Consider the following 24,016-nt stretch of genomic DNA (forward strand, 5'->3'; position numbering starts at 1 on the left):
ATTAATGTCTTGATAAATCCAACAGTGCATCAGATCTTCAGCAGTGCAGCGGATAAACATCACTGATAAACATGGAGGCTGCTTGAGCAGAAAAATTCCCAGTAGATGATCAGAACTAAGAGGTGTGTAGTTACAGACAAACACCCTGGGTCAAAGACCTCGAACAAAACTAAATAAACAAACACGGGCTCATATACACACCTGTGATGTAACATGTCACAAGACGGTTCTCCAGAAACACATCAGCATCTGTGGTCGTCATGGAAACAATAGGTTCAAAGGGGGTGATGTTCTCCACCACTGAGCCACGGTACGTGTCTTCAGAGAACTTTGGTGCATTGTCGTTCTCATCCGTCACCATCACTTCCACCAGGACGCTGGACGACAGCTTGACATCGCCGCCGTGGTCGGTGGCGACCACATTGAACCTGTAGACTCTGGTGGCCTCGCAGTCCGTCTCCCGCAGAGTGGTGATCCAGCCGCTCTCCTCGTCGATATCAAACACCTTGATGATGTCCTGCAGGGCGTCGTCAGGCAAAGCCTCTAAGCTGTAGGTCACCTGACCGTTGGTGTCTGTGTCCGGGTCGTTGGCTGTCACCTAGGAAACAAGACAGTTGCTTTTCTGTAGTCGCCTTGTATAATTGAAATATTTTAGGAGTACACAGCGGTGCTGTCATTAAATTTTTTCATGTCCAAGGTTTTAATCGCGTAACTGAATCGTACTTGTAATTCCAATAATAAAAGCCAAATACATCCACTAATTTTGCACAAATTACTTCCCCAATTTATCAAAAAAGTCCCGTTCAGATGAGTGCCGTCTGTAAGTGCCTTTTCCTCCTCTAGCAGTAACAATATACTCCAGTCATGAACCCACTCTTATGTGAACACTCCTTCAAAAATTCCAGAAACTTCATAATGAGCAAACCACGCACAAATGAAAGTAAAATGATCTCCCCGAATTTAAGTAAGAACTTAGTTCCCCTACATTACAGGGAAAAAAAATGTTCCTCTCACATAAAGAAAACAAAGCCTGCCCTTACTTAAACTATAAACCTCATGTTTAATTCCATATCTAATAAAAACCAGCAAATCTATACAAAAGAAAAAAAAAATCCTTGTCTTACCTGAATAACTGTGGTTCCAGCAGGCATGTTTTCAGCCAGAAAAGCCCTGTATGGGCTTGCATCAAAAACCGGCTGGTTGTCATTCACATCCTGGACCTGGATGTTGACAGAAACCAGCGATGCCACATCTGTTCCATTATGGTTCCCCTGAGCAATCACATCTATCTGGTACCACTTGGTCTTTTCATGGTCAATGCTCTTCTGTAGCACCAAAGTCCCGCTCTCTTTATCCAAGCTGAACACTTTGTCTTTGTTGCTTTCAACTGTGTTCCCATTAACCAGGCTGTAAATGAGCGGCATGTCGGAGTCTGCCCTCACAGAGCCGATCTCCGTCCCGACGGGAAAGTCTTCTGCAGCTGAGAAAGAGTAGAGGGGCTCTGAAAACTTGGGAAGAGGAACCTCAGGGGGAACCACTTTCACCTGAACGGGAACTGTGGAGTTATAAAAAGGGAAGCTGCCGTCACGGGCCTTAACTTTAAAATTGAATATCCTGTTCTCCATGCCAACGAGACTCTCCTTGACGCTGACGATTCCAGTGAAAGGGTTGATCTCAATGATGTCTTCTGGGATTTCTTCTGCTTCATCGACAGTGTAAGTGACGTCCGCGTTCTTGCCGTCGTCAGCATCATAAGCTATGATCTGAATGACAGGGGAACCTTTGTTTACAGTTGACTGGATGGAAACTTGATACTCAGAAGCTTTAAACTGAGGAACATTATCGTTCTCGTCTGTGAGGATAATCTTCACAGTGCAGAAGGCCACTTTTCCTCCACCGTCTTTCGCCATCACTTTGATCGCTATGACTCTCTGCGTGGGGTTTTCTCTGTCCAGCGACTGGGTTGTGACAATCTGCCCATCTTTGTGAATGGCAAATTTCTCATCGGCGAATGTGTTGATGATGGTGTAGTCCACACTTCCATACGGCCCATCATCAGGGTCAATGGCCGCCAGCCTGATCACACGAGTTCCTGCCTCTGCATTTTCCGCCAGCTCGGCTTCATAGATGCTCTGTTTGAAGAACGGACTGTGCCTGTTGCTGTTTATCATGTCGATGTTGACTGGTGCAGTTTTCTGAAACACTCCATCAGACACAGCTACAGTCAGGTTGTAGTAAGGGTCCAAATTCCTCTTGCAGACATTGGAAAAAGAAATGATTCCCGAGGATTCGTTGATGTTGAAGTATCGATCTTCATTGCCTGAGATGATTTTGTACTTGAGGTTATTCAGGTCATCAGAGTCAGAGTCTGTTGCTTGGATTTTGATGACTATGTGACCACATCTTGCCATTTCGTCTAGTGTAGCTTCATATTCAGAGTTGACAAAGTCTGGAGGATTATCGTTGACATCCGTAACATTTACAAAAACAAGGACTTCGCTGCTGAGCGGAACGGTCCCGTTGTCGACAGCTTTGATTTTCAGAATAAAGTGTTTTGTGTCTTCATAATCTAGCACCTGTTTTGTCACAATTAACCCAGTTTCAGGGTTTATCTCAAAGAAATTGGCTTCGTTTTCCTCAGTTTTAACTATCTGAAAGGTTAAATCTTTATTTCTACCAGAGTCTTTGTCAGTGGCAGTAAGGTGCAGCACAGAGGTGCTCACTGGGAGCCCTTCGGGAATGTTCACACTGTATGTTTCCTGGGAGAAGACCGGTGCATTATCGTTGAAATCCTCCACTTCTATTTCAACTGAAGCCTCTGAGAAAGTGCCGGTAACAGAGTCGGTGGCTCGAACCGTCAAAGTATGCATGGTTTGGCTCTCGTAGTCAAGGGGGTTGGTGACCGTCAACACACCGGTCTTGAAATCAATGTGAAAATGTTTGGAGGCATTTTCCTCTTCGAGGTTGTAGATAAGCCGGTAACCCTCTGGGTTCCTGGCCTGTATGTGAAGGATGGTGGTGAACGGAGGAACATTTTCAGGAACTTTCAGGGGATAAAGAAGAGTCTGGAAAACTGGATTGGTTCGATTTCTTACTTGAATGCTGAGCTGAGCCGATGTGCTGTGACTAGGCTCTCCTTCATCTGTAGCCAAGACTGTCAATACGTATTTATTCAAGGCTTCAAAATCAAGTGGTCTTTGAAGAGATACATCGCCTACATCAGGATCTATCCTGAACAGGTCAAAGTCCTCTTCCAGAGAGTACATGATAGATCCATTTTCCCCGAGATCCCTGTCTACGGCTGTGGCTTGATACAAAACATCTCCTGGTTCTGAATCATCAGAAATCATCATTGAAAAAGGCAAGTTTAGAAACTGTGGAGAGTTGTCATTAATATCATCTATAAAAACCTTAACCTGGGTCGTGGCCGTTCTGGGTGGTGACCTTGTGTCTTGTACTTTTACCACTACATCATAAACATCCTGCATTTCTCGGTCAAACGGGAGACCTGTGGTTTCAAGAACTCCTGATGTCTCTGAAATTGCAAACCTCCCCATTGGATTCATGACAGAAAACCAAAGGGGCTCGTTCAGATAGCATCCTGAGACTTTGAGCGCGGCCAAAGTTTTAACCGTTTTCAAATTTTCTGCAATGTTTGCAGAGTACCCAGTCTGCTCAAATCCAAGATCGCTCACTGTTAGGTTTGTCACATTTATCTTGACAGTAGCTGAGTCTTTGAAAAGTCCATCGGAGGCTCTGATGATCAGCTGGTAAAAAGACTTGAAGTCAGACACATTGTTCACGGTGATGACTCCAGAATTAGGGTGAATTGAAAAAGCATTGTGAAGATTTCCCTGAGTGATGCTGTATGAGACTGCCGAGTCGGCGTCATGGGCCGTGACACGGACAACCTCTGTGTCTTTGACAGCTGGGAAGATGATGGATGACTCGTACATTGGTGTGGTGAATTGTGGCGCGCAGTCATTCAGGTCTAGGACGCGAACAGTGACCTTGGCAGGCTCTGCTGCATACAGTGATGGCTCCCCAGAGTCCTTCACCTGCACCGTGAAGTGATACTCAGCTTTGGCTTCAAAGTCAACTGGGGAGGTTAAAGAGATGGTGCCCATACTGGAATCTATCTTGAAGACTTTCAGAGCTTCTGGTTCTAGGATGTGATAAACCAGCAGAGAGTTTGAGTCTCGATCTACATCCGAGGCCTGAACAACCAGAGGGGTGTTTCTTTCTCCCATCACCATGCTGTTTACATGAGCTGACTCACTGATTTGACCCAGATACTCCCTCTGCTGAAAAACAGGAGGATTATCATTTTTGTCGATTACATAGATGTGGACAAACGTTTTAGAGAAGGCTCCTGCTGTTGTGGTGGCTGTAACTTTCAGCTTGTAGGACTCACACTTCTCAAAATCAAGCTGCGTTTGGGTAGAAATGGATCCAGTATAGGGATTGATATAAAAAGTCCCATTTATGTTTCCACTTTCTATCCTGTAATACACTGCAGCCGGGCTGGCTGCCGAGACTGTGACCACTGGTGTTCCAGGAAGGCTTAATTCGCTGATCTCTGTGAAGTATTCATCGGAGGGGAAGGTGGGTGGGGTTCGGTCGGAGACGCGGATGTGGACATGGACGGAGGTGACATCGGAGCGTTGAGGGAAGCCCTGATCGGTGGCCTTCACAGTCAGATGGAATCGGTCCTGAGGCTGGAGATCTAAAGGTTTGGAGACAGTAATGGAGCCCAGCTCTGGATCTATAGCGAAGACGTTGTCGATGTTACCTGCAGAGAGAAGGATACGTTATCCAAAAGAAACGAGTTAATTTAGTGATTTATGTTAGAAAGAAACACGTAGCTTAATAAGATCCACACAAACCATTTCACCAAACCAAATTCATCATACAGCATCACTTTCAGCCGACGTTGTTTCCTGTACTGCTGTGATTTTAAATGATGCTCCCAGTGTTCAAAATTAGAAAATGGTGGCAGCTCCCAGGTGTGAATATGTATAACTAAATGAATGTGAAACAGAGTTGAGGTGAAAAGGAGCAAGCGTAGATAAAATATAAAAATAGGCCCCTGCTGCTCACCAGAGTGCAGCGAGTAGCTGATGTCTGCATTGCTCCCCATGTCCTTGTCCAGGGCCTTAACTCGGACGACCTCGGAGCCCGTGGGGGCCAGGTTAGATGCGCTGACCTCGTAACGGGGCCTGAAGAAAGCTGGCGAGTGGTCGTTACAGTCCTCCACGTAAATCACCACCTTTGCAAAGTTCTTCTTCACCGGGATCTCCTGGTCCCGCACCTGAGGAGGAGATGTTTGGATGAGGGAAGCAGTGAAAGGCTGCAGAGCTGGTTAGAAGTACAACAGCAGGTGAAATGAATCTGAAAGAGACATGATGCTGCAGGGGTTTTACTCATCGGCTCAATGCTCATGTTTCCATGTTTGTATTCTAATATAATATTTGTGTACAAAGACGTTTCTTTTTAGCGTAATAAAATCCAGTAGAAAAATAATTATGCTTGACTTAATTTTATTATTAGATTTTTAGGGGTGTAAAATGGCAGATTATGACCACATGTAAAATAATGAACAGTACATCTGTGGTGCATGTTGGAGTTGTGTAAAAATATGTTTGAGATGGGAGCCATTCAGGTTGTTCCCACTTCTAACCAACAGATGCTGTGATAGGCTGGATTAGATAAACCAGAGGTGTAACATGGATGGATAGATGTCTCATGTGGATATGAGGAAAGAAACATAAAAAAAATGTTTTTATTTACTGGTTGAAAGTTAATAAAAACTTGTCTGTGTAGCATCACCAGAGTCGTGGTATATGTCTATTTTTAGTGGTAATAGATGAAACAATCAGTGGGAACAAGCCTGAGGAGGTAAAGGAACAACTGAGATGAAGACCAAGGACTTTTATCTCTTGGTGTTACAGCTGCCTGTATTGCTCTTCAGCCTACTAATTCTGAACCTTCAGCTGGGATTCCTGCTCAGACACAGCTCTGATTGCTGCCTCCTGGCTGGGATTGGTCCTTCCTGTCACCTGCTCATCTCCACCCTGCTCACTGGATAATTGGAGCTCTGAGCTCAGCTGATTCCACTAATCGCCAGGACTTAAAAGACACCAGGAGTCCTTCATTCAACGGCTACCACTGGCTAGTGGTCTGCCCTCAGCTTGTGTTGTGGCTCTAAACTGTTGTATTTCTGGAGGACTTTTTGACTTTGTATAAAATCCAGTCCTGTTATATGTTAGTTTTTGTTTGAATAGTTAAACCAGTGCTGTTTTTGGTTGAAGAACTGCTGTACGGGCTTGTTTTGCTCTTGGTTTGGCTATTTTGAGGCCATTCCTGGCCTGTTCTTGCCTCGTCTTCCCCCATTGGACAATAAATCTGTATTGGTCCATATGTACACCTGGCCACAGGTCTTTCTTTTGTGCGGCTCAGTTGCCCTAGCTGAGTCTGGGTCGTAACACTTGGACATGTGAAAATATGTCAGTCAGTAATGCCAGTTTATAGTTTTCCAGCTCAGACTAGAAACAGCTGGTGAGTTGTTGCAAAGACTGAAAATGTATCAATTATCTAGAAAATTAGTAGATTTTTATTCTTTTAATAGATATAAAATGTCTTTTCTGCTCGTCACACCTCTTCTTAAGGGTAAATGAAAAGTGGAGTGGTGCCTGCTTGTAGCGCTGGAGCGGGATTTAATCAGAATGATCTCTTGTATCCATTTTGTTTTTCCCCTTTCAGATTCTTCTGACCTGTTGACAGGACTGTGTCTTTACCATGATAATGAGCGTATGAACAGAGATCATCTCATAGTCCAACTCCTCCGTCAGGACCAGGACTCCACTCTTTGGGTCCAGGTGGAAGAACTTGGTGCTGTCCTGGTGAAGGCTGCTGTGGACGGAGAACACCAGTTTGCTGTTGGCGTCGGGATCCTGAGCACTGATCTGCAGGATGTCTTTCCACAGGGAGGTGTCCTCTGGAACCCTCACCTTAAACACAAAAGTTCAGGAAACGCAGAAAATAAACAAAGAAAACCAAAGTGGAAGCAAATCTTTTTCACCAGACAGACGGCCTGCTGACCTGAAGTCTGTCTCAAGTCTAACAGACTGAAGCCACGTCTTATTAATGCTAGTCCGAGCAGGGTTTGGTGTGGTCAGTGAGTTCTGCTTCAGTTTGCTGGATGTGCTTCTACTCCGATCTGATTGTGTGTATTGTTTGTTTGGTGTTGCTGTGCAGATTGCCTGACATCTTATTCTCTTGTGTTTCTGTATTTGTGCTTTCCAAATCAGAGCACATAAAGGTTACAAGTAAGCAAACTGCGGCGTAAATAAAAATGGAATTGAGTGCAGGAGTGAACCGGTGCTGTGTATGGTCATTTCAGCCTCCAGCTCCACCGAGCCTCCATCCTTCCCACATGGTGAAATCAACACCGACTGGCTGAAAACAAGCTCCCGACATACTGCGCTGTTTTCACAGAGGTTCGAGGAAACGTGTAAAGCCCCCAAATTTGCCGTTTTCACAGCAAAAAGGGATCAAAAATTGAACTTCCACGTACAATCTAGAAGAGCTGAGAATGTAATCCTGCTTGCTGTTTGTTCCAGCAGTGAAACACCTGATAGCTGGAGGTCATACACTGTTTCCTCTGTGTGCAGGAGGAAGGCAGCTTCATACAGCTTTGACACTCATCCTGCTGACTTATCTTTAAACAAACAAATTCTGAAATATTCCTGTTTATTTGTCGAAGGTATACTTGATTTTATCACATTATTAAACGTGTCTCATAAAGAGGAGCTAAGCCTTTTTCAGTCCATGTCTCAGTGTTGGGGAGAAAAGATGCTCTGCAGTTCTGACTCTTCATGCACAATTTAACGAAAATGTTTGAACATAATTACTACAACAAGCATATTAATTGTCTTGTGTGTTCAGTGAAATTAACTTTGGCCTACTAAGGACTCAGAATAGGAGAAACATCTGTGCATCTATGAGTACATTACAAACAACAATGATGTGTAAAAAAGTCTGAAAACACAATACAAATACGTTAAAAGAAAAAAAAATCAGCCACAACTGGCTTCAGAAAAATGCTTCAGGGCTTGTTGTAGAGTGTTAACACTATTCAGCTGCTTTTCACACCTGGTTGCATCGTGAGAAACCTGTAGCTGTTAACAAAGAATGTTCTTTTTGTGTATTATTGCTGTAAAAGGTCGCCTCTCCACCTTTAAGTCTGCACTTAAATAAAGATCTGTTCTCACCTCATAAAGCGGCTTCAAGAAGACAGGGCGATGCTCATTCATGTCCAACACACGGATGTAGGCCTGCAGTTTGGAGATGAAATACACAGGGTTTGACGAAATGGAAGCTCAGCATGAACAACACAAAATATGGACGGCAGCGCTTCAAAGCTGCTTTGCACGCAGCGCCTGATCAGGACTGCCTGCAGGACTTCAAATTAGATTCTTCAGCAAAGATTTCCCAAAATGAAATGAAGATATGGATGGAAGTAGTTGGAGGTTTCTGCTTGAAGCTGCTGGAGCATCTCAGTGGGGTTGGTTTGCTTAGTGACTCTAAAGTGTCATCACATGCACTTTGTATTCACTTTGATCTCAGACGGGGAGGAAAGGCACTTTTGGGGTTTTCTTGTAATATTTTAGTGTCGTGACACTAAACTACAAGGTAACAGAGAAAAACCATGTGAATCTAAAGTTCATTAAACTTGGGTTAATTGCTGTCATTTCTTGTCAGGGGGAAAAGAGAATAAACAATTAGTTCTACACTTTGCTGAGTTTCTGTTCAGGAATTTAGAAAACAGCCACTGAAGATGTGTTTGATGCAAACAGTAATCCAGACACAGCAAAACACGAGTTTAGAACTTCCTTTAGAACATCCCTGCTTGGCAAAAAGGGGCATTTTTCAATAACCCCAAGCTGCAGCCTGGAGAATGGGGCGGGGCTGGATAGATTATACGTCCAATGGGCGTGGTTGGATAGCCGGTGGGTGTGTTTTGATGTCAAATTGACATGGTTGGATGTCCAATGGGTGTGGTTGGATGTCAAATGAGCGTGTTTGGATGTCAAATGGGTGTTGTTGGATGTCAAATAGGCGTGGTTGGATGTCAAATGGGAGTGGTTGGATGTCAAATGGCCATGGTTGGATGTCAAATGGGCGTTTTTGGATGCCAAATGGGCGTGGTTGGATGTCAAATGAGCATGTTTGGATGTCAAATGGGCGTGGTTGGATGTCAAATGAGTGTGTTTGGATGTCAAATGGGCGTGGTTGGATGTCAAATGAGCGTTTTTGAATGTCAAATGGGCATGGTTGGATGTCAAATGAGCATGTTTGGATGTCAAATGGGCATGGTTGGATGTCAAATGAGCATGTTTGGATGTCAAATGGGCATGTTTGGATGTCAAATGGGCGTGGTTGGATGTCAAATGAGCGTGTTTGGATGTCCAATGGGCGTGGTTGAATGTCAAATGGCCATGGTTGGATGTCAAATGAGTGTGGTTGGATGTCCAATGGGTGTGTTGAATGTCAAATGGGCGTGGTTGGATGTCAAATGAGCGTGTTTGGATGTCAAATATGCGTGGTTGGATGTCAAATGAATGTGTTTGGATGTCAAATGGGCATGGTTGGATGTCAAATGAGCATGTTTGGATGTCAAACAGGCGTGTTTGGATGTCCAATGGGCATGGTTGGATGTCAAATGAGCATGTTTGGATGTCAAACAGGCGTGTTTGGATGTCCAATGGGCATGGTTGGATGTCAAATGAGCATGTTTGGATGTCAAATGGCCGTGGTTGGATGTCAAATGGCCGTGCTTGGATGTCAAATGGCCATGGTTGGATGTCAAATGGCCATGGTTGGATGTCAAATGGCCATGGTTGGATGTCAAATGGCCATGGTTGGATGTCAAATGGCCGTGGTTGGATGTCAAATGGGCATGGTTGGATGTCAAATGAGCGTGTTTGGATGTCCAATGGGTGTGGTTGGATGTCAAATGAGCGTGTTTGGATGTCCAATGGGCGTGGGGTTAGGGTTACAGTTAGGTTTAGAGTTAATCCAGTCAGAATGGTGGACGTCCAACCCCGCCCAATATCCAGGCTTTAGCCAAGACCCTCTTGCATTTTTCAGCCACAGTCCTGCCTCTGATAAAGGTTCCATAAATGCTAACATACCTCAGTAACTACAAATACTCCTTAATACGCTTGTTTTTGTTTCATTACACACCAGCATCTCTTGGTTTTTATGTAAACACTAAGAACGGGAACATTAGTCAGCTTGCTTTGTCTTTTAGACGACGTTCAGTTTGTGTTCCTAACCTGCGTGGTGGCGCTCTGGTGGCCGTCGGTCACCTGCACCGTCAGGTTGTAGTTGGAGTGTCGAGCGGCATCAAGGCGACGGGCGATTGAGATGGTTCCTGAGTTCTTCTGGATGTCAAAGTCTTTGTCCTCATCACCAGCTGAGAGACAGAAAAGAGAGATGAGGAGTTAAATCTCACAAAGCGCAGAAGTTTTTAATTCCTCCATCATTCTGTACATGTCTCCGTCACGGCTCATTGTGGCTGTACTGAAACATCCGAGTCTTTGTAAATGGTTTGTAATGCATCTCTCTGAACAGAGTTTCATGATAAACTCACATAGTTCAACTTGTTTTGTTCAAATTTCACAGAACTAAGAAGAGAGGGGCGAGAAAAGCCAGATTTCCTCTGCCTCGTATGATGTCATCCATCATTTCAAGACATTCTGATGGCTTTTTATTCGCGGACAGAGCTGAGAAACCAACCGAGACGTCCAGAGCGGCCACAGCAGCATCAGCACAGCTCTCCTGTTTCACTGCCCATCCGCTTGTAAAAGCTCCAGGTCAACTTTCTATTCCTGATGACGAGTGGGTCTGTGTGTGTGTGTGTGTGTGTTGGAGGTGAAACAACCAGCATGCTTTAATTAATGACTGTGGACAGTTTACAAGGAGCTGTACTGATGCAGCTGGAACTATCAGACACATGATGGTCCACTTTAATAACAGGTTAGATATTATCTGATGCCACAACACTCAACAGGTTCCAATATTCCCAGATGAGGTTTGAAACCGTTTTACACTCAGTCAACCAGCAGGCCAAATCCTGGATGAGATGCAACAAAAACCTCTCCAGAGAACGAGGCGGCAGCATTTTTCCACACAGGTCCTGTTTTGTCCATTCTTCGCTTATCTGTGCTACACCTGTGCAGGAGTTAAACCGGGAATAGTTACGTGGGAGGGCCGCTGCAGTTTCAGGGTTGTAATGGTGGCACACATCCAGAAAAAAACATGTCTCTACCTCACATCATCCTCAGGCAGTTGGCAGTGTGGAAAGTGGAACTTGAGACCTTTCTGCATCAACTGTTAAAACAATGCAGGGAATGAAACAACAAAAAAAATGCTGTGAAAACTTCTATTCAGCTGGAAATGTTTTGCTAACACTTAGCTTAAAGAAAAGTGCGCAGGCTGCAAACAGAATTTCAGATCCCTAGAACTTTCCATGACCTCTCACAAAATGTTCTTTTCCCATCTTCACAACCCTGAAAACCCTTTGGAAAAGGGAACGTTTTCTAACAGACAAAAGCTGCTTGGCCAGAAGTGTGACAAAGAAGACTCTTCAACTTTTACTTCTCAGTGTAGCGCAACCTTGAAATTTGAAAGGAAGCACATCTGAAAGTTGGTCTATTTGAAAACAGCATTAAAGAGCTCAGACTGATCTGAACTAAAGGCTTCTTCATCCGTGATGAAACAAGCAAATCTGCAGTTTAAGCAGCTACAGCTGGGACATGACCAGATTGGCAGACAGTGGTGGGAAATTTAAACCTCCACTGTTAAAGCTCAGCAGCTAGTTTCATCTAACTGGGAAGGAAACCAGATGATCAAACCGCAAACTTCTGCTTCGACAGAGCTGACGATGAATTAATCATATTCATCTGATTAGCAGCACTTTGCTGCTACTTCCACTTTCCACACCGCTTCCATATTATGGTTTAGGTTTTATTAAAATAATCGTTATAATGTTTCTTGCATTTCTTTCATTTCAAGACCTTCAACCCAGAGGATTTATTTACATTCTGTCACATTAAAACCTTAAAATGTGAGGATGTGCTTTCAGTTTCACATTTCACAGATATTTCTGCCAAAGCAGAGGACGATGAGTCTCACCAGACAGGTATTAATTAAATTATACACTGCAAAAACTCAGCCTTAAAAACAAGAAAAAAAAACCCAAAAATTAGGTAAATGTTGATTAAAATAAAATAAATTATCTGCCAACAGAACAAGAAAATTTGGCTTGTCAAGACTTCCCAAAACAAGTAAAAATGCTCTTAAAACAAGATGAATTCTCTGACATAAAAACTAAGAACTATCTTACATTTAAAAAAATAAGCATATGTGTACTCAATTTAAGATTTTTAATCTTATTTAGATTTCAGTTTTTGCAGTGAAAAAACTGCAAGTTCCACTTTTCTCCCCTTTTTTTTTAGTTTTAAAGGAAGTAAAATTTCATGGGAGTATGTGAGGTAAAACTGAATGTTTAACTAAATGTCCTTTTAAGACATTAAACATGAAATGAGACATTTTTCTGCCCTTCTCTCCTCTTTAACTGACCAGCATGTGTTCCTAAATATCCTTTTGTTTTTTCCTGGTTTATCTGCATTTTTCTTGTTTCATTCACCACAAATCACCTGATTAGAAAGCATACCGCACTTTTAATCTGCATTCCCTCTGACTCATTCGGACCATCTGCTCACATCTTCTTCCTTTATCCTCTCCTCCTTTTCTTTCCTCCTTTATCCCTCCACACATTCGCTCTCCTGGCTTTTCATCCTGCACCCCTTTGATTTGTCTCGCTTCACGTCTTTCCGTCTCAGCGGGTCGTGTGGACGTATGTGAGAAAAGGCAAACCTCATGCCTGTTCAGCCAGATGGTGTTTATTAAGATATCCATCTAACATAGAACCAACGACGTTTTCATATTTAAACTACGCCGTTTTTCAACTAAGATCCTGTTTTAATTGTTGTGTTTAATAAAATAAGTTACACGTGTTTGTCCAATCAAAGAAAAATACCGCCCTTCCAGTTTGACTTAGGAATTAAATGTGCAGGATTTCTGTCAGCATCCTGTCAATGATCAAGCTGGAACACTGAAGATTAACCCTGTGCACGTTTGGGGCAGAGATTTAAATTCCTAATCCCTGAATTGACTTCCTGTAAGACACACATCAGCACACAGGAAGTCTTGGGAGAATCGGCCCAGCGGCACTGCCAGCATCTACTCCGCACACCGACACGATGATATTCTGTAAAAGGCAATTTTTCACTTAACTGATCATCTCCCGCAAAAAATATGATATCCTGCCACGCTTGGAGGATTCTTTACCTCTGGAAGCAGCCATGCGGAGAGTATCTTGCGCTTGTGTAAATCAGTGGGTGCCAAAATGTTCCAGAGAAAGAAAAGATGTACAGTGTGCATTTTTTTTATCCAGCCTATCCATCCTCTAAATGTTTATCTGGGTCAGGACCTTGGTGGCAGTGAGGCAGGCCGAGCAGCTTCGAGCTCATCACTCATCTAAACGGATCAGCCTTGACTTTACCGCGACAGATGCAAAAGTAAAGATTTGATAGATCAGAGGAGGGCAGGATCAAAGCGGACCACGGTGTCCTCAATCCAGATTTCAAATATGAAACGTGAGTTTGGTTTCTGATTAGCTCTGAACATTTCCTGTCCTACACCAGCCTGCGTGGTTGGTGCACGTAATTAACACTCCAGCCTACAGAATCCTTCACGCATGGATGAACTTAGCAGATCTATCGCTGATCAAAATTAAACCTTTGAAAGAAGCCGCCGGACGTTTCTTCTCTGCTTTATCCAACAAAAGCAGAAAGGACTTCTGCAATTCCTTTCAACTTGTCAATTCACGTCTACTCTTGACAAAACGTGTACTCTGATGATGATTCGTCCTTTATAAGAGGAATAATTATCCTGAAGGATTGTGTCAAGCAGGACATTTTAACCATCAGCTCCAGTTGAAATAAACAGAGTTTGTTATCAGTATTTGTCCAACAGTTCATGTAAAACCTCAATGACTTGTATTGTAGAAGTAAAGTGTATGTCTGGGATTCCCTTTACAGTCAAAGTCTAACGTGTAAAATGCTTTGCTAATCTGCAAAATCTTAACTCTAATTTTGCTGCAAAAGAAGCAGTCAGCATCTCCGGACCTCTTTGGCCACCATCCTGCAGGTTTCAGGTGTTTTCATGCTGCACCACACCTGACCTAACCCATGAAGAGTCATTTTGTGTTTGTTCCTCTGACAAAATGGAAAATAAAAAAGTACCAACATTTTTTTTTGGATGTTTTCCAGATATTACCATGTGATATGTCTTCTGCTTGATGTCCATTGATGGGCAGATGACAAAAATAAGATTGTGTTCAACAAGATTTTGAGCAAAGTTTGCACCATAAAGTCATACCAAATGTCTCAGAAACTGGATGCTTCACATCACATTTATGTCACATTGGGTTCTTATGGGTTATATCAGTGAGTTATGAACAGGTTTGTGCAGAACTAAACAAGACGCATTTGAGGAAGTTTCATTTTAATAAATCATTTTAATAATCTCCTTCAGGTCTGGAGATGCTGATGTAACTAACAAACTTTCTGTCTATTTGAAGCAAAACATACAGCTTTTATCGTTGTAAAGGGAAAAACAACATGATCAGAAACAGCACTATTCCATCAGAACGTATCTACAAATATATTTTCATCTTTTTTTATTTTGTAAAAAAAAAACTTAAGTGAGTGTGTTTTATATTATCACCAATGTTTACTGATGACAAGCACTTGGTAAAGATTTAGTGGCTGTTTAAGCGAAGTGACAGGGAAGACCAGGATTGATCTGGATCAATTTGATGAAAAGAAACATGAAAAATTAAAACTAATGACTGGCATCGATCAACATCAAGCAACAATCGGACAGCTTTTCTGTTCAAGGATGAAATAAAACTGAATGAATGTCCGGCACCAAAACGAATAATTATGAGAAAAAATAAGGAAACTTAGTAGGAATGACAGATGTGTCTCAGGAGAATTTATTCTGATGATTTTAATGGACAATTGTGTAAGAAACTATTTTATACAATGTTAAAAATTTGCTTCAATTTGAGTCTCAGCTGCAGCCAGACAGGTTAGAAATGTTCTCCTGAGAGGATAAATAGTGATCATTTAGGTGATACCCTGACCTTTACCGGAGCAAAACAGACTCCAAAGCAATGCTATAATTTACATCAAACAAGAAAATATAAATATTTTAAAGCCTATAGGTTCGTGTGAATCCCAGCAGGTTCAAACGTGGCAGAGCCTTTAAGGTTCAAAGGAACTTCTTTATCACTCTCTAAAGGGGCTAAATAAAGTATCCCTGTCTGCAAAAGCCACTGAGGCAAACACAACTTGTATGAATAATTCTAAATGCCTGTTCCTCCATGGAGGATCAATACCTGAAGTGACTACAATGCATTCTCAACAAGATGCCACTTAGTTCAACATCCCTCAAGCCACAGAGGATCAAACCTGGAAATGCTTTCTGAAAACAGCTGAGTTTGCAGCAGCCGCTCCCTTCAGGGCGCCTTGCAAAACAGTCAATCTTACTATTAGATCTTCCTGCAGTGATTCCCTCCAAGCAGAATCCTCTGAGGGTTAGTTTTGCTTCAGGGTCTGCTGCGGGTTACCTGACCTACCTGAAGAGTTCAACGCAGGGGTGGGGGAACATCACTGCGTTCCCTTCAGCCCATATAAGCCGAATCAGATCAGCCCTCCTGCTGAGAAAACATCATTTCTCTGATCAGATCTGCTGCTGAATCACCCGCCACAAGGTTGAGGCTACAGGTGAAGGCCAGAAATGAAGATCGATGAAGAAAGATTTTTTTTCCCCTTTAATTATCACCAGCCCACATGGTGACATCTTCCAAAGCAAGACAGATTGGAAAAGTTGACTTTGGTCTGAAGTCATTAACCAGACATGACGTCATGACCGCGGTGCGTTAATTCCGAGCCAAACATAATCTCTTTTACAACAAAGCGCAACCTTCACCACGAGTCAGAAAATGTTCAATCCAGCTTTAGAGAAAAACTGATGGGAAGGTTAAGTGTGATGCGATGAATCGTATTTCATTTAAAGGCTTATTATTTTCTGGCTTGTGGCTGCTTTAAGTGATCCAGTTCAACGCGCAGCAGTTCATCACAATCACAAATCTTTGATCTGGGAGTTTTTAAATTTACGTTCGGCTCTTTTTTTTTTTTTTTTTTTAAATAGTTTTTCAAGCCATGAGGAGGGAAATAAATCCTGTAGTTTACAATCGAACACAAATAAGGTAGATATACGTTTATGCACTTCGTCAGCCCAATTAATCTTGCAGCCCCCGGATGGCTGCAGACTTCTAGGTCAGGTGCAAAGGGAGAGCACAGGAAACTTTGACAAATTGGTGTTAACTCAAGGTCTTGTTTTTAAATGATTTCCATCCCGATCTCGGTCTTCATCAGTGATTGACTATTTTAGGTTTGTCCTCCGATAACATGAGTGAAAGTTATCTCAAGTTTTCTCTCTAAGAATACATCCACACCACAGCAACCCTAACCGGTCCGTAAACACTGCCAAGCTGCATCCTCAAGCTGAATTCAGATCCTGAACACATCCTCTTAGACCAGATGCTTGGCCCTCCCCTGCAGGTGATGTACCTGGTTCTCCAGCAGAGAGCCACCTAATGCCAACCACATCACACCCAGCTGGGACCCACTGCAGCATGCAGCACATGGATCACAGTCTGCAGAAGCTGGGGGAGCGTGCCGTCCATCCACAAACAGCTGTCCTCGCCTTCATTTCGACTGGTGTGGCTGATTTTATTTCCACTTTTGCTCTAAACGCAGCATGTTGTTTTAGGGCAGACTCGCAGGAGGTGTGTGAGTTATTCAGACAGAGAAGGAAGCCTTCATTTGTCTCCGTGAGCTATCACACTGCCAGTGAATGCTGATAGGCATCTAGTTTCTGCTGCTAGAGAGGAGGAGGGCGAAGCATGCCAATAGATACCTGATCATATCTGTCTGGGAAAGGAATCCTGTGACACAACAGCCCCCATGTGCCGATGGGGGCTGTCGTGCCGATGCTGAGATGGGGGTCAGTGATACATGAGGTTGAGGGATTAAAATTAACTGAAATAATACAGAAACTGGCAGCCTGTCATGTCCGTACAGAGATGTCCGCTAAAATGTAAATCAGAGAGGAGAGGATTGGTTGATTTTATGGCTGATGGAAACATTAGCAGTAATTACAGAGTCATGTTGTGAGAAGAAAGAAGGAGCATCATTTTCACACACAAAAACAAGAAATTCATCTCCTACTGATTAAACACAGAACAGTCAAAGCTCCTGCAAACTCCTCCTGGAAGGCATCACAGAGAAGGAACAAACACAATACTACATCCAATCTTTTGTATATTGGACAGATATCCTCTTTACTCCTGCTGTAGTTACCTTCCAGCACACAGGTATCAAACTCTAGTTCTCAAGAACCATTATCCTGCTGGTTTCTGTGGTCTCCATGCTCCAGCACACCTGACCGAAATGAATGAACAGGTTGACAAGAAGCTGTTGGATCCATTAGCTTTGAATCAGGTGTGTTGAGGCAGGGAAACAACAAAACCTGCCAGGTACCCGCTCTCAAGAACTGGAGTTCAACACCCCTGTTCCAGCATCTCGATGCACATCTATACAGCAATACATAAAACCAGGGATAATTTAGTGATACCACTAAAAGCTACTGCCATTCTGCTGCTTCTACATCTTATTATACTAGATACCATTATAAACAACTATACCCAACCTCTGTCAGACAAAGGGAAGGACATACACAGTCCTTTCAGATATAATTGCAGCAAAACTACTTTCATATTTAAATATTTTCCAGACAGTTCATTATTGATTCAGTCGTGTACTTTGTAACATTGTTTTATTATATTAATGTTACTTTACAAGCTCTAAATAGACTCATTTTTTGAGTGGGTGATTGAGTGTTCATAAATGATCCCAGAGGCTGAAGCTGTATGAAGCCAAGTCACCCAGTGACTACGACTGTCTGGGAAAAGTGCAGGTGGAGAAATGTTTTGAAGCTTTATTCTTCTTCTTATTTTTAAAATCTCACATTACAGTCACCAAGAAAGTAAAAGAGCTTTTGTGGCACCAATACAGCTGACTGTTGTTTTCCTCTCCATACTTATGGACTGCTTCCAGTGGGTCGTTTGGTTACACTTTATGGCATTGCTTATTTATGAAAATGTATGCTATTACACTTCCTTTGAGAGAGATATCTTAAATTATCTTAAAACTAATTACAGGGTTACTTAAATCTGGCAAGTTGACACTAGTAATCCATGCACATCTGTAAAGACATTTCTATCATCCTTCTCCTGTTACAGTTACCTGTGGCGTGCCTGAGGGGACCAGAGCCACCCTACAGCCATCCCTCTAACTTTGTGCTAGTTGCCTACTAACTTGGAGTTAGTTATTAGTGGTAAAAGCACTAATCAGAAAAATAAAACTGTATCCATTCATCTCACACATATGACCAAACCTTAAGCAAAAGCTGCAGATGCTGATCCCACTGGCAGTTGACAAAGGGTTAAGTAAGTCAGTTAATAAAAACTATGTCTGATGGCGCATTATGGCTGAAAATACTAAATAAATGGTGTCACGGCACCGCCCAGGCGAGTTCGGCTGTCATGCTGTGGTGGGTGGGACCAGGTGGGATTGGCAATCAAAATGATAAATGCCGGTCCGGTGTGAGAGGTGCGAGAGACGCCGAGATCTCCCCCTCTCGAAACATGATGTGGGATTTTGTTAGTTTTCGTCTTGTCCTAAATAAAGAAATGAACTGATAACAAGATGGGCGAGGTGTGCCGCCAGAGGTAACCGGAGTCAGCTAGGTCGGATCCAGGACCGGGAGGGGATTCGGGAAACGGACTGCCCGGAGAGGCACCCGCCACGACAGCGCCTGGATCCCCAGGTAGGCCCTTACCCTCCTCCGCAGCTGATGGCCAGACTTCTTTTATATGCACGGCATCAGCCCTAGACCAGGCCGGTAGGTGTAAAGAAGTTGACATGCCGGCGTGTCGTGACAATGGTAAATAGGCAATAAAATGTAACCACTCAATGTAGTTAAAAAAGAGCAATTGAAAAAAAAAGTTTTTATCGGCAGCATTATTTGAGGAAATTGTCAATTGTCTGACAAAATGAAGGATAAAATTCTCAGATTCTTACTCAGCTTCACTGTGTATTTACTCCTTTTTGAGTGTTTGCCCATAAATTCACCTCAAAGTGTGTATATAATTAGCATATACACACCTTGAGACAAATAATATGTCAAAATACCTCTGTTTTTATCTTTTTTGTTTACCTTAACTTGGCAGATCTTTATTCATGGATCCACACATCCAACATAATTTGAACATTTGTTTCCAAGCAGACCCTAGAAAAGCCGTCGATATTTTCACATAACATTAGCTTAAAAAATTACACCACTTGTTCAAACTCTCCTACATCTCAACTTCATCCTTTTGGCCAAAGTGAAGCTTTCCACATCTGGTTATAGTTCCTTTATAATATTGGCAATTTAAAGCAGATTACTATAATTATTAGCTTTGACAATTTGATAATTTTAATATTAATATGATGAATATCAGTGAGATGATGGTGATTATTAGACTGCTATTAGATAATTAGAAATATTGGTGTTAGTAGTGGTATTAGTAATGTAATTAGTAATGGTATTAGTAATGGTATTAGTAGTGACTATCATTTCAAATAGAAAGGAAATGAAACCACATTTCTATGATAAATCAATGCAGAAAAATAGCAGACAAAGTTTTTTGCCGCTATATGTTTAAGACTACTGCTGACCCAACATGTCCATATCCAATTCTTAAATCCTTTCTGGGATTTGGAGCTGGTTTCAGAGCACAATATGCAGCAACAACAATCATTTCTGCTGAACAATGAAAGCACCAATTTATACTATAAAACTATATTGAAAAGGGGTTTTAAAAAAAACAAAAAAACAAAAAAAACAAAGCATAAACCAGACTGCATCCTGCTGCTGTGTGTCAAACAAGCTTTGTGGTTTCTCATCAGCACTATAAAAATGGTTAAATACAGGTTCACCAACTAAGGAGTCAAACTACATGCTCAATAATACTTTTGTTAAACCTTAAAGATGATCAACCTTCGCCTCGAGAAGTTTCAAATGAAATCTTCTGTTTCTTCAGCTGCTGGATTTCAGAGGAAAAAAAAATTTCAGAACAAAACTTATGAAAGATTCATGACCTCTAACTGCAAACATACCACCAACTACTAAACACACACCAACGTCACCACCCGGATTTAACTGAGCAAACAAGCAGGACCTCAGATAGAAGAAAAACTGCAATGATTAATAAGTTTCAGCTGGCAGTGAGTTGTCTAACCCTAACCAATGTGGTGTGAAGCTTCGGAACTACGTCAGAAGTCGTGCTGTGGTCGTGAAAAGGTGTTACCCAGTTTTTACTGGGTTGCATCAAGCAGGGAAGCAACTAAGGAAGTTTAGAAGACTAGTATAAGAACAGTCCAACTCATCCAAACCTGAAGCAGCAGTAGTGGCTCATACCTTCCAAAGTGATGCATGATTGTGATAAAGGGTCACTTAAAGCTTTGAATTCAAATCAAAGATCAACAGAATTCAAAGCATTTCCATGTGACAACTAAAAAAGAAAAAGTAATAATAAAAAAAAATGATATGCTTGAATTACCTAAGGAAGAAATAGACTGGAGTCTGGGTTTAGATCTGTTTAGGTGTAAAAAAAGCAATGAATAAATAAATGTTCCAATCATGCTTAGTGCCAACCATACATGCCTGTATGTTGGTTAGGTCTGGGAATATATTAGTCATATTCAAATGTCAATTTGGGAGGAAAAGTTTCAGGAAATAGTTTTGTTTTTATGTTTTTTTTTATTTTTACACATGGATTGGCCACCGAGGATTACATAGCTTAAACCTATGCAGCAATCTTTAGATTCTGCTTCAATAAAAAAAACAAAAAAACATTCAAACAAAATCTATTAATGTCTATATCATGACAAGATTTGGATGTTAATAGAAAAGACTAAACAAGAGATAACACAAAGAAAATAAATAAATGTGACCTTGCAAAAATGTGTAATTATATGTAAAAGGTGACCCAACAAAACATTAGCATGTGACCTTTACCGTGGCCAGGCCGTGGACGTCATGTCACTGTACCGCTAGGTAACTCCAGAACTCCAGGCTGTTAGGACCGCTTCGGTTTGCGACATGTCACCATTAACTTCAGTAGACAAAATGCCTGGTGTCAGCAGCTCGGAGACAGCTGAGCGTCCGCTCCGGGCGAGTCTCAGATCGAGCTGCGCACTGCAAACCGAACAGGAGGAACTTTCTGTCTTCTCTGCACATGGTGCCCCACCTGGCAGGAAACTGTCAGCAAACCCTGACATGTTTGCCAGCGAGGCTCAAAGGCAACAGCATGCAGACACTTCTGGGAGTCAGAGGGCTGATTTCCACTTCAACTAGAAATGTTTTCACACCTTTTATTGTCTGTAAAGCTCGCTGTGACAGTCCTCCTCGCAATGGTAATGGCTCAGAGATGTTCGAGGCGGATGAGAGGACAGGAGGAAGAGGAGGCATGGCCAGTCCTCCCTCCTGTGGTGATCTGGCAGCTGATGAGAGGAGGAACACTGCTGATTTATCCTCACAGAGCAAACCACCCTGCTGATACTGCTGACATCAAGACCTTTCATTCCCTTCTCCTCCACCCTTTTTTTCTCTGTATCCATCAACCACTTTGAATTCCACATGAAATATGAAGACTATTAAAAAACTGCTGGTTTTCACTTACACTTAAGTCTGATGTACTTCAGAGAAACATGAAATAACTGTTCATAACACAGTAGTTAATCGGGAATCATAATAAGGATGTGACATTAGGTAAAAGTGGAAATAAATGTGGATATGAAAGCCTATCAAAGCACAACAAACACGACTGTCTGGGGTTTTTTCCTCAGCACAATCAGTTAAAAACCAGGCAGCTAGCTTCACAATCACCCTAAACCCTTCCTCTCTGACTCTTGGTGATCGCTGCCATGATTGTTCTGGAACGCCTGGAAAGATGAGTTTAGCTGGAAATCAGGGATTGATAAGAAAAAAAAAACTATCCCGGACAATTTATTTTTTTTCTTCCTCCTTTCTCTTTCTCACCGTTGTTACAGCTAAAACCTTGTGTTGTTACGGTAGGAAAAAACAAAAAGGGTAAAATCTCCCTGACCTGATTCTGTCAGGCAGCACAAGGAGGCAGCAGCAGCCGGTTTAGCCAACAAACAACAAAAAGTACAATTAGAAGAAGAAATTGAAAACTAAACATGAACAGAGAACATATTAACTTGATCTACCTGCAGCTTTTTTTTTTTTTTTACATGGATGTGGACTAGCAGGCCAGTAGGACAGTAGTCAGTAAGGACAGACATGATGGCATGTAAAGCAGGATTAAGCTGCTTGTTTATCCTTATTCCTGACTGATCATAATGTAGAGAATAAAATATTATTAAAATATATTTTTATAAATAGCAGCCAATTTAGCATCTGTCTTACATCTTGTTTCTTCTCTGAGCTCTCTCCAGCGAGTAAAAGTCAGCCTGATGTAAACACTCCTCTCTTACTCTGTCAGTGACTACAGAGACATCACTTATTAAATTCAGAATTAATTATTCTGAATTAAATATTTACAAATTATAGTATTCTCCTTTGAGTTTATATGGAAGTAGTAATTCCAATTAAGGGTTTATATGGAAAACGCGTTTATTTATCTGTGGTTAGTTCCGCTTTAGATTGGTGGGTTGGAAATGGTTCTAATTGCATACGGGGCGGATTTGATGTACTTATGTCTACCAGAAATAAAAAAAAAAAAAAAAACTTCTCTGCATCCTGCTTCTCGTCTTTTTGGATATAACCTGGAAAACAACATAATAAGTACCAGCTTGACACAAGCATACAGCTTCACTTCTTTTTAGCAGCTGATGAGGAAAAGGAAGGTAACGTACCGGAGACGGGAGACAAAAGACCATGTGGAATATGTTCGTCACTGGGACGGGACTAGGTGTCCTGCACGTGCAGAACAACTGGAATTAACTTTGAATGGAATTAACATTTATATAAAGGAGGAATTAACCAGTTTGGATTAAAAATGGGAAAGAAACCAGATGCTTGTGTCAGATATAGGTTTAAGTCCAAATGGTCATTTTCATTCAGAATTAGGTGTTTACATGTTTTTTTTTTTTTTTACAGCAGATTTAACTTGTATCCAGAATTAAAGAGGAATTAAAACTCTAATGTAATTGTGACCACTTTCTGTCTTTCTTATCCTCGTTTCTGTTGGGTGTCTTTGCTGAATCAACCTCCGTGCATGTTTAACACGATCGGTGTGTTATGACACTGTAAAGCAGAAGGATTCTGTAAAGTGCTGCTCAGGAGCAGAAAATAAAGCTGTGAAGTGCAGCTTCTCAGCCTGCAGGGCAAAGAAATGTAAATAACTAAAGTCAGTGTGCCATCACAAAAAGAAAGTATTAAGGTCAGAAACAAACGTAGCATTGCTTTATGTCCTTTAAAGGAAGTTTCTGAGGAGAACTTCCTGCCAGATTTGTGACAGTGAATGTCTGGTTTAAGCTTGGAAAATAAAGAACTGTCGCAGTACATTTCTATTAAAATATGCTGAAAAGACGGCTTACACATTGTTTTACTGGAGACCTAAAATCGCTCCACTTCTGTCTTGTGTTGCATGTAACCTTGCGGGTTTGACAGATTAGGCCAGAGAGAGTCAATTAAATAAAAGAGCAGGTTTTCACAGATTACTACAGGAAGAAAAAGCTGT

The 24,016-nt window shown here is 41.9% G+C and overlaps 1 protein-coding gene across 1 annotated transcript in view; it reads right to left on the reverse strand.

Moving 5' to 3' along the window:
* Nucleotides 1–24,016, reverse strand: part of fat2 (FAT atypical cadherin 2) — a gene marked incomplete at both ends in the record, with an annotated part of 117,384 nt that overhangs the window by 67,312 nt on the left and 26,056 nt on the right. Inside the window, 6 exons of the mRNA XM_079250048.1 lie at nt 202–598; nt 1,125–4,792; nt 5,101–5,311; nt 6,798–7,010; nt 8,274–8,336; nt 10,341–10,480. Coding sequence (XP_079106174.1) covers nt 202–598; nt 1,125–4,792; nt 5,101–5,311; nt 6,798–7,010; nt 8,274–8,336; nt 10,341–10,480 — 4,692 coding nt within the window. The remainder of the gene's footprint in view (nt 1–201; nt 599–1,124; nt 4,793–5,100; nt 5,312–6,797; nt 7,011–8,273; nt 8,337–10,340; nt 10,481–24,016) is intronic.

The sequence above is a fragment of the Telmatherina bonti genome, assembly GCF_933228915.1.
Source record: "Telmatherina bonti genome assembly, chromosome: 12".
Taxonomy (NCBI): domain Eukaryota; kingdom Metazoa; phylum Chordata; class Actinopteri; order Atheriniformes; family Telmatherinidae; genus Telmatherina; species Telmatherina bonti.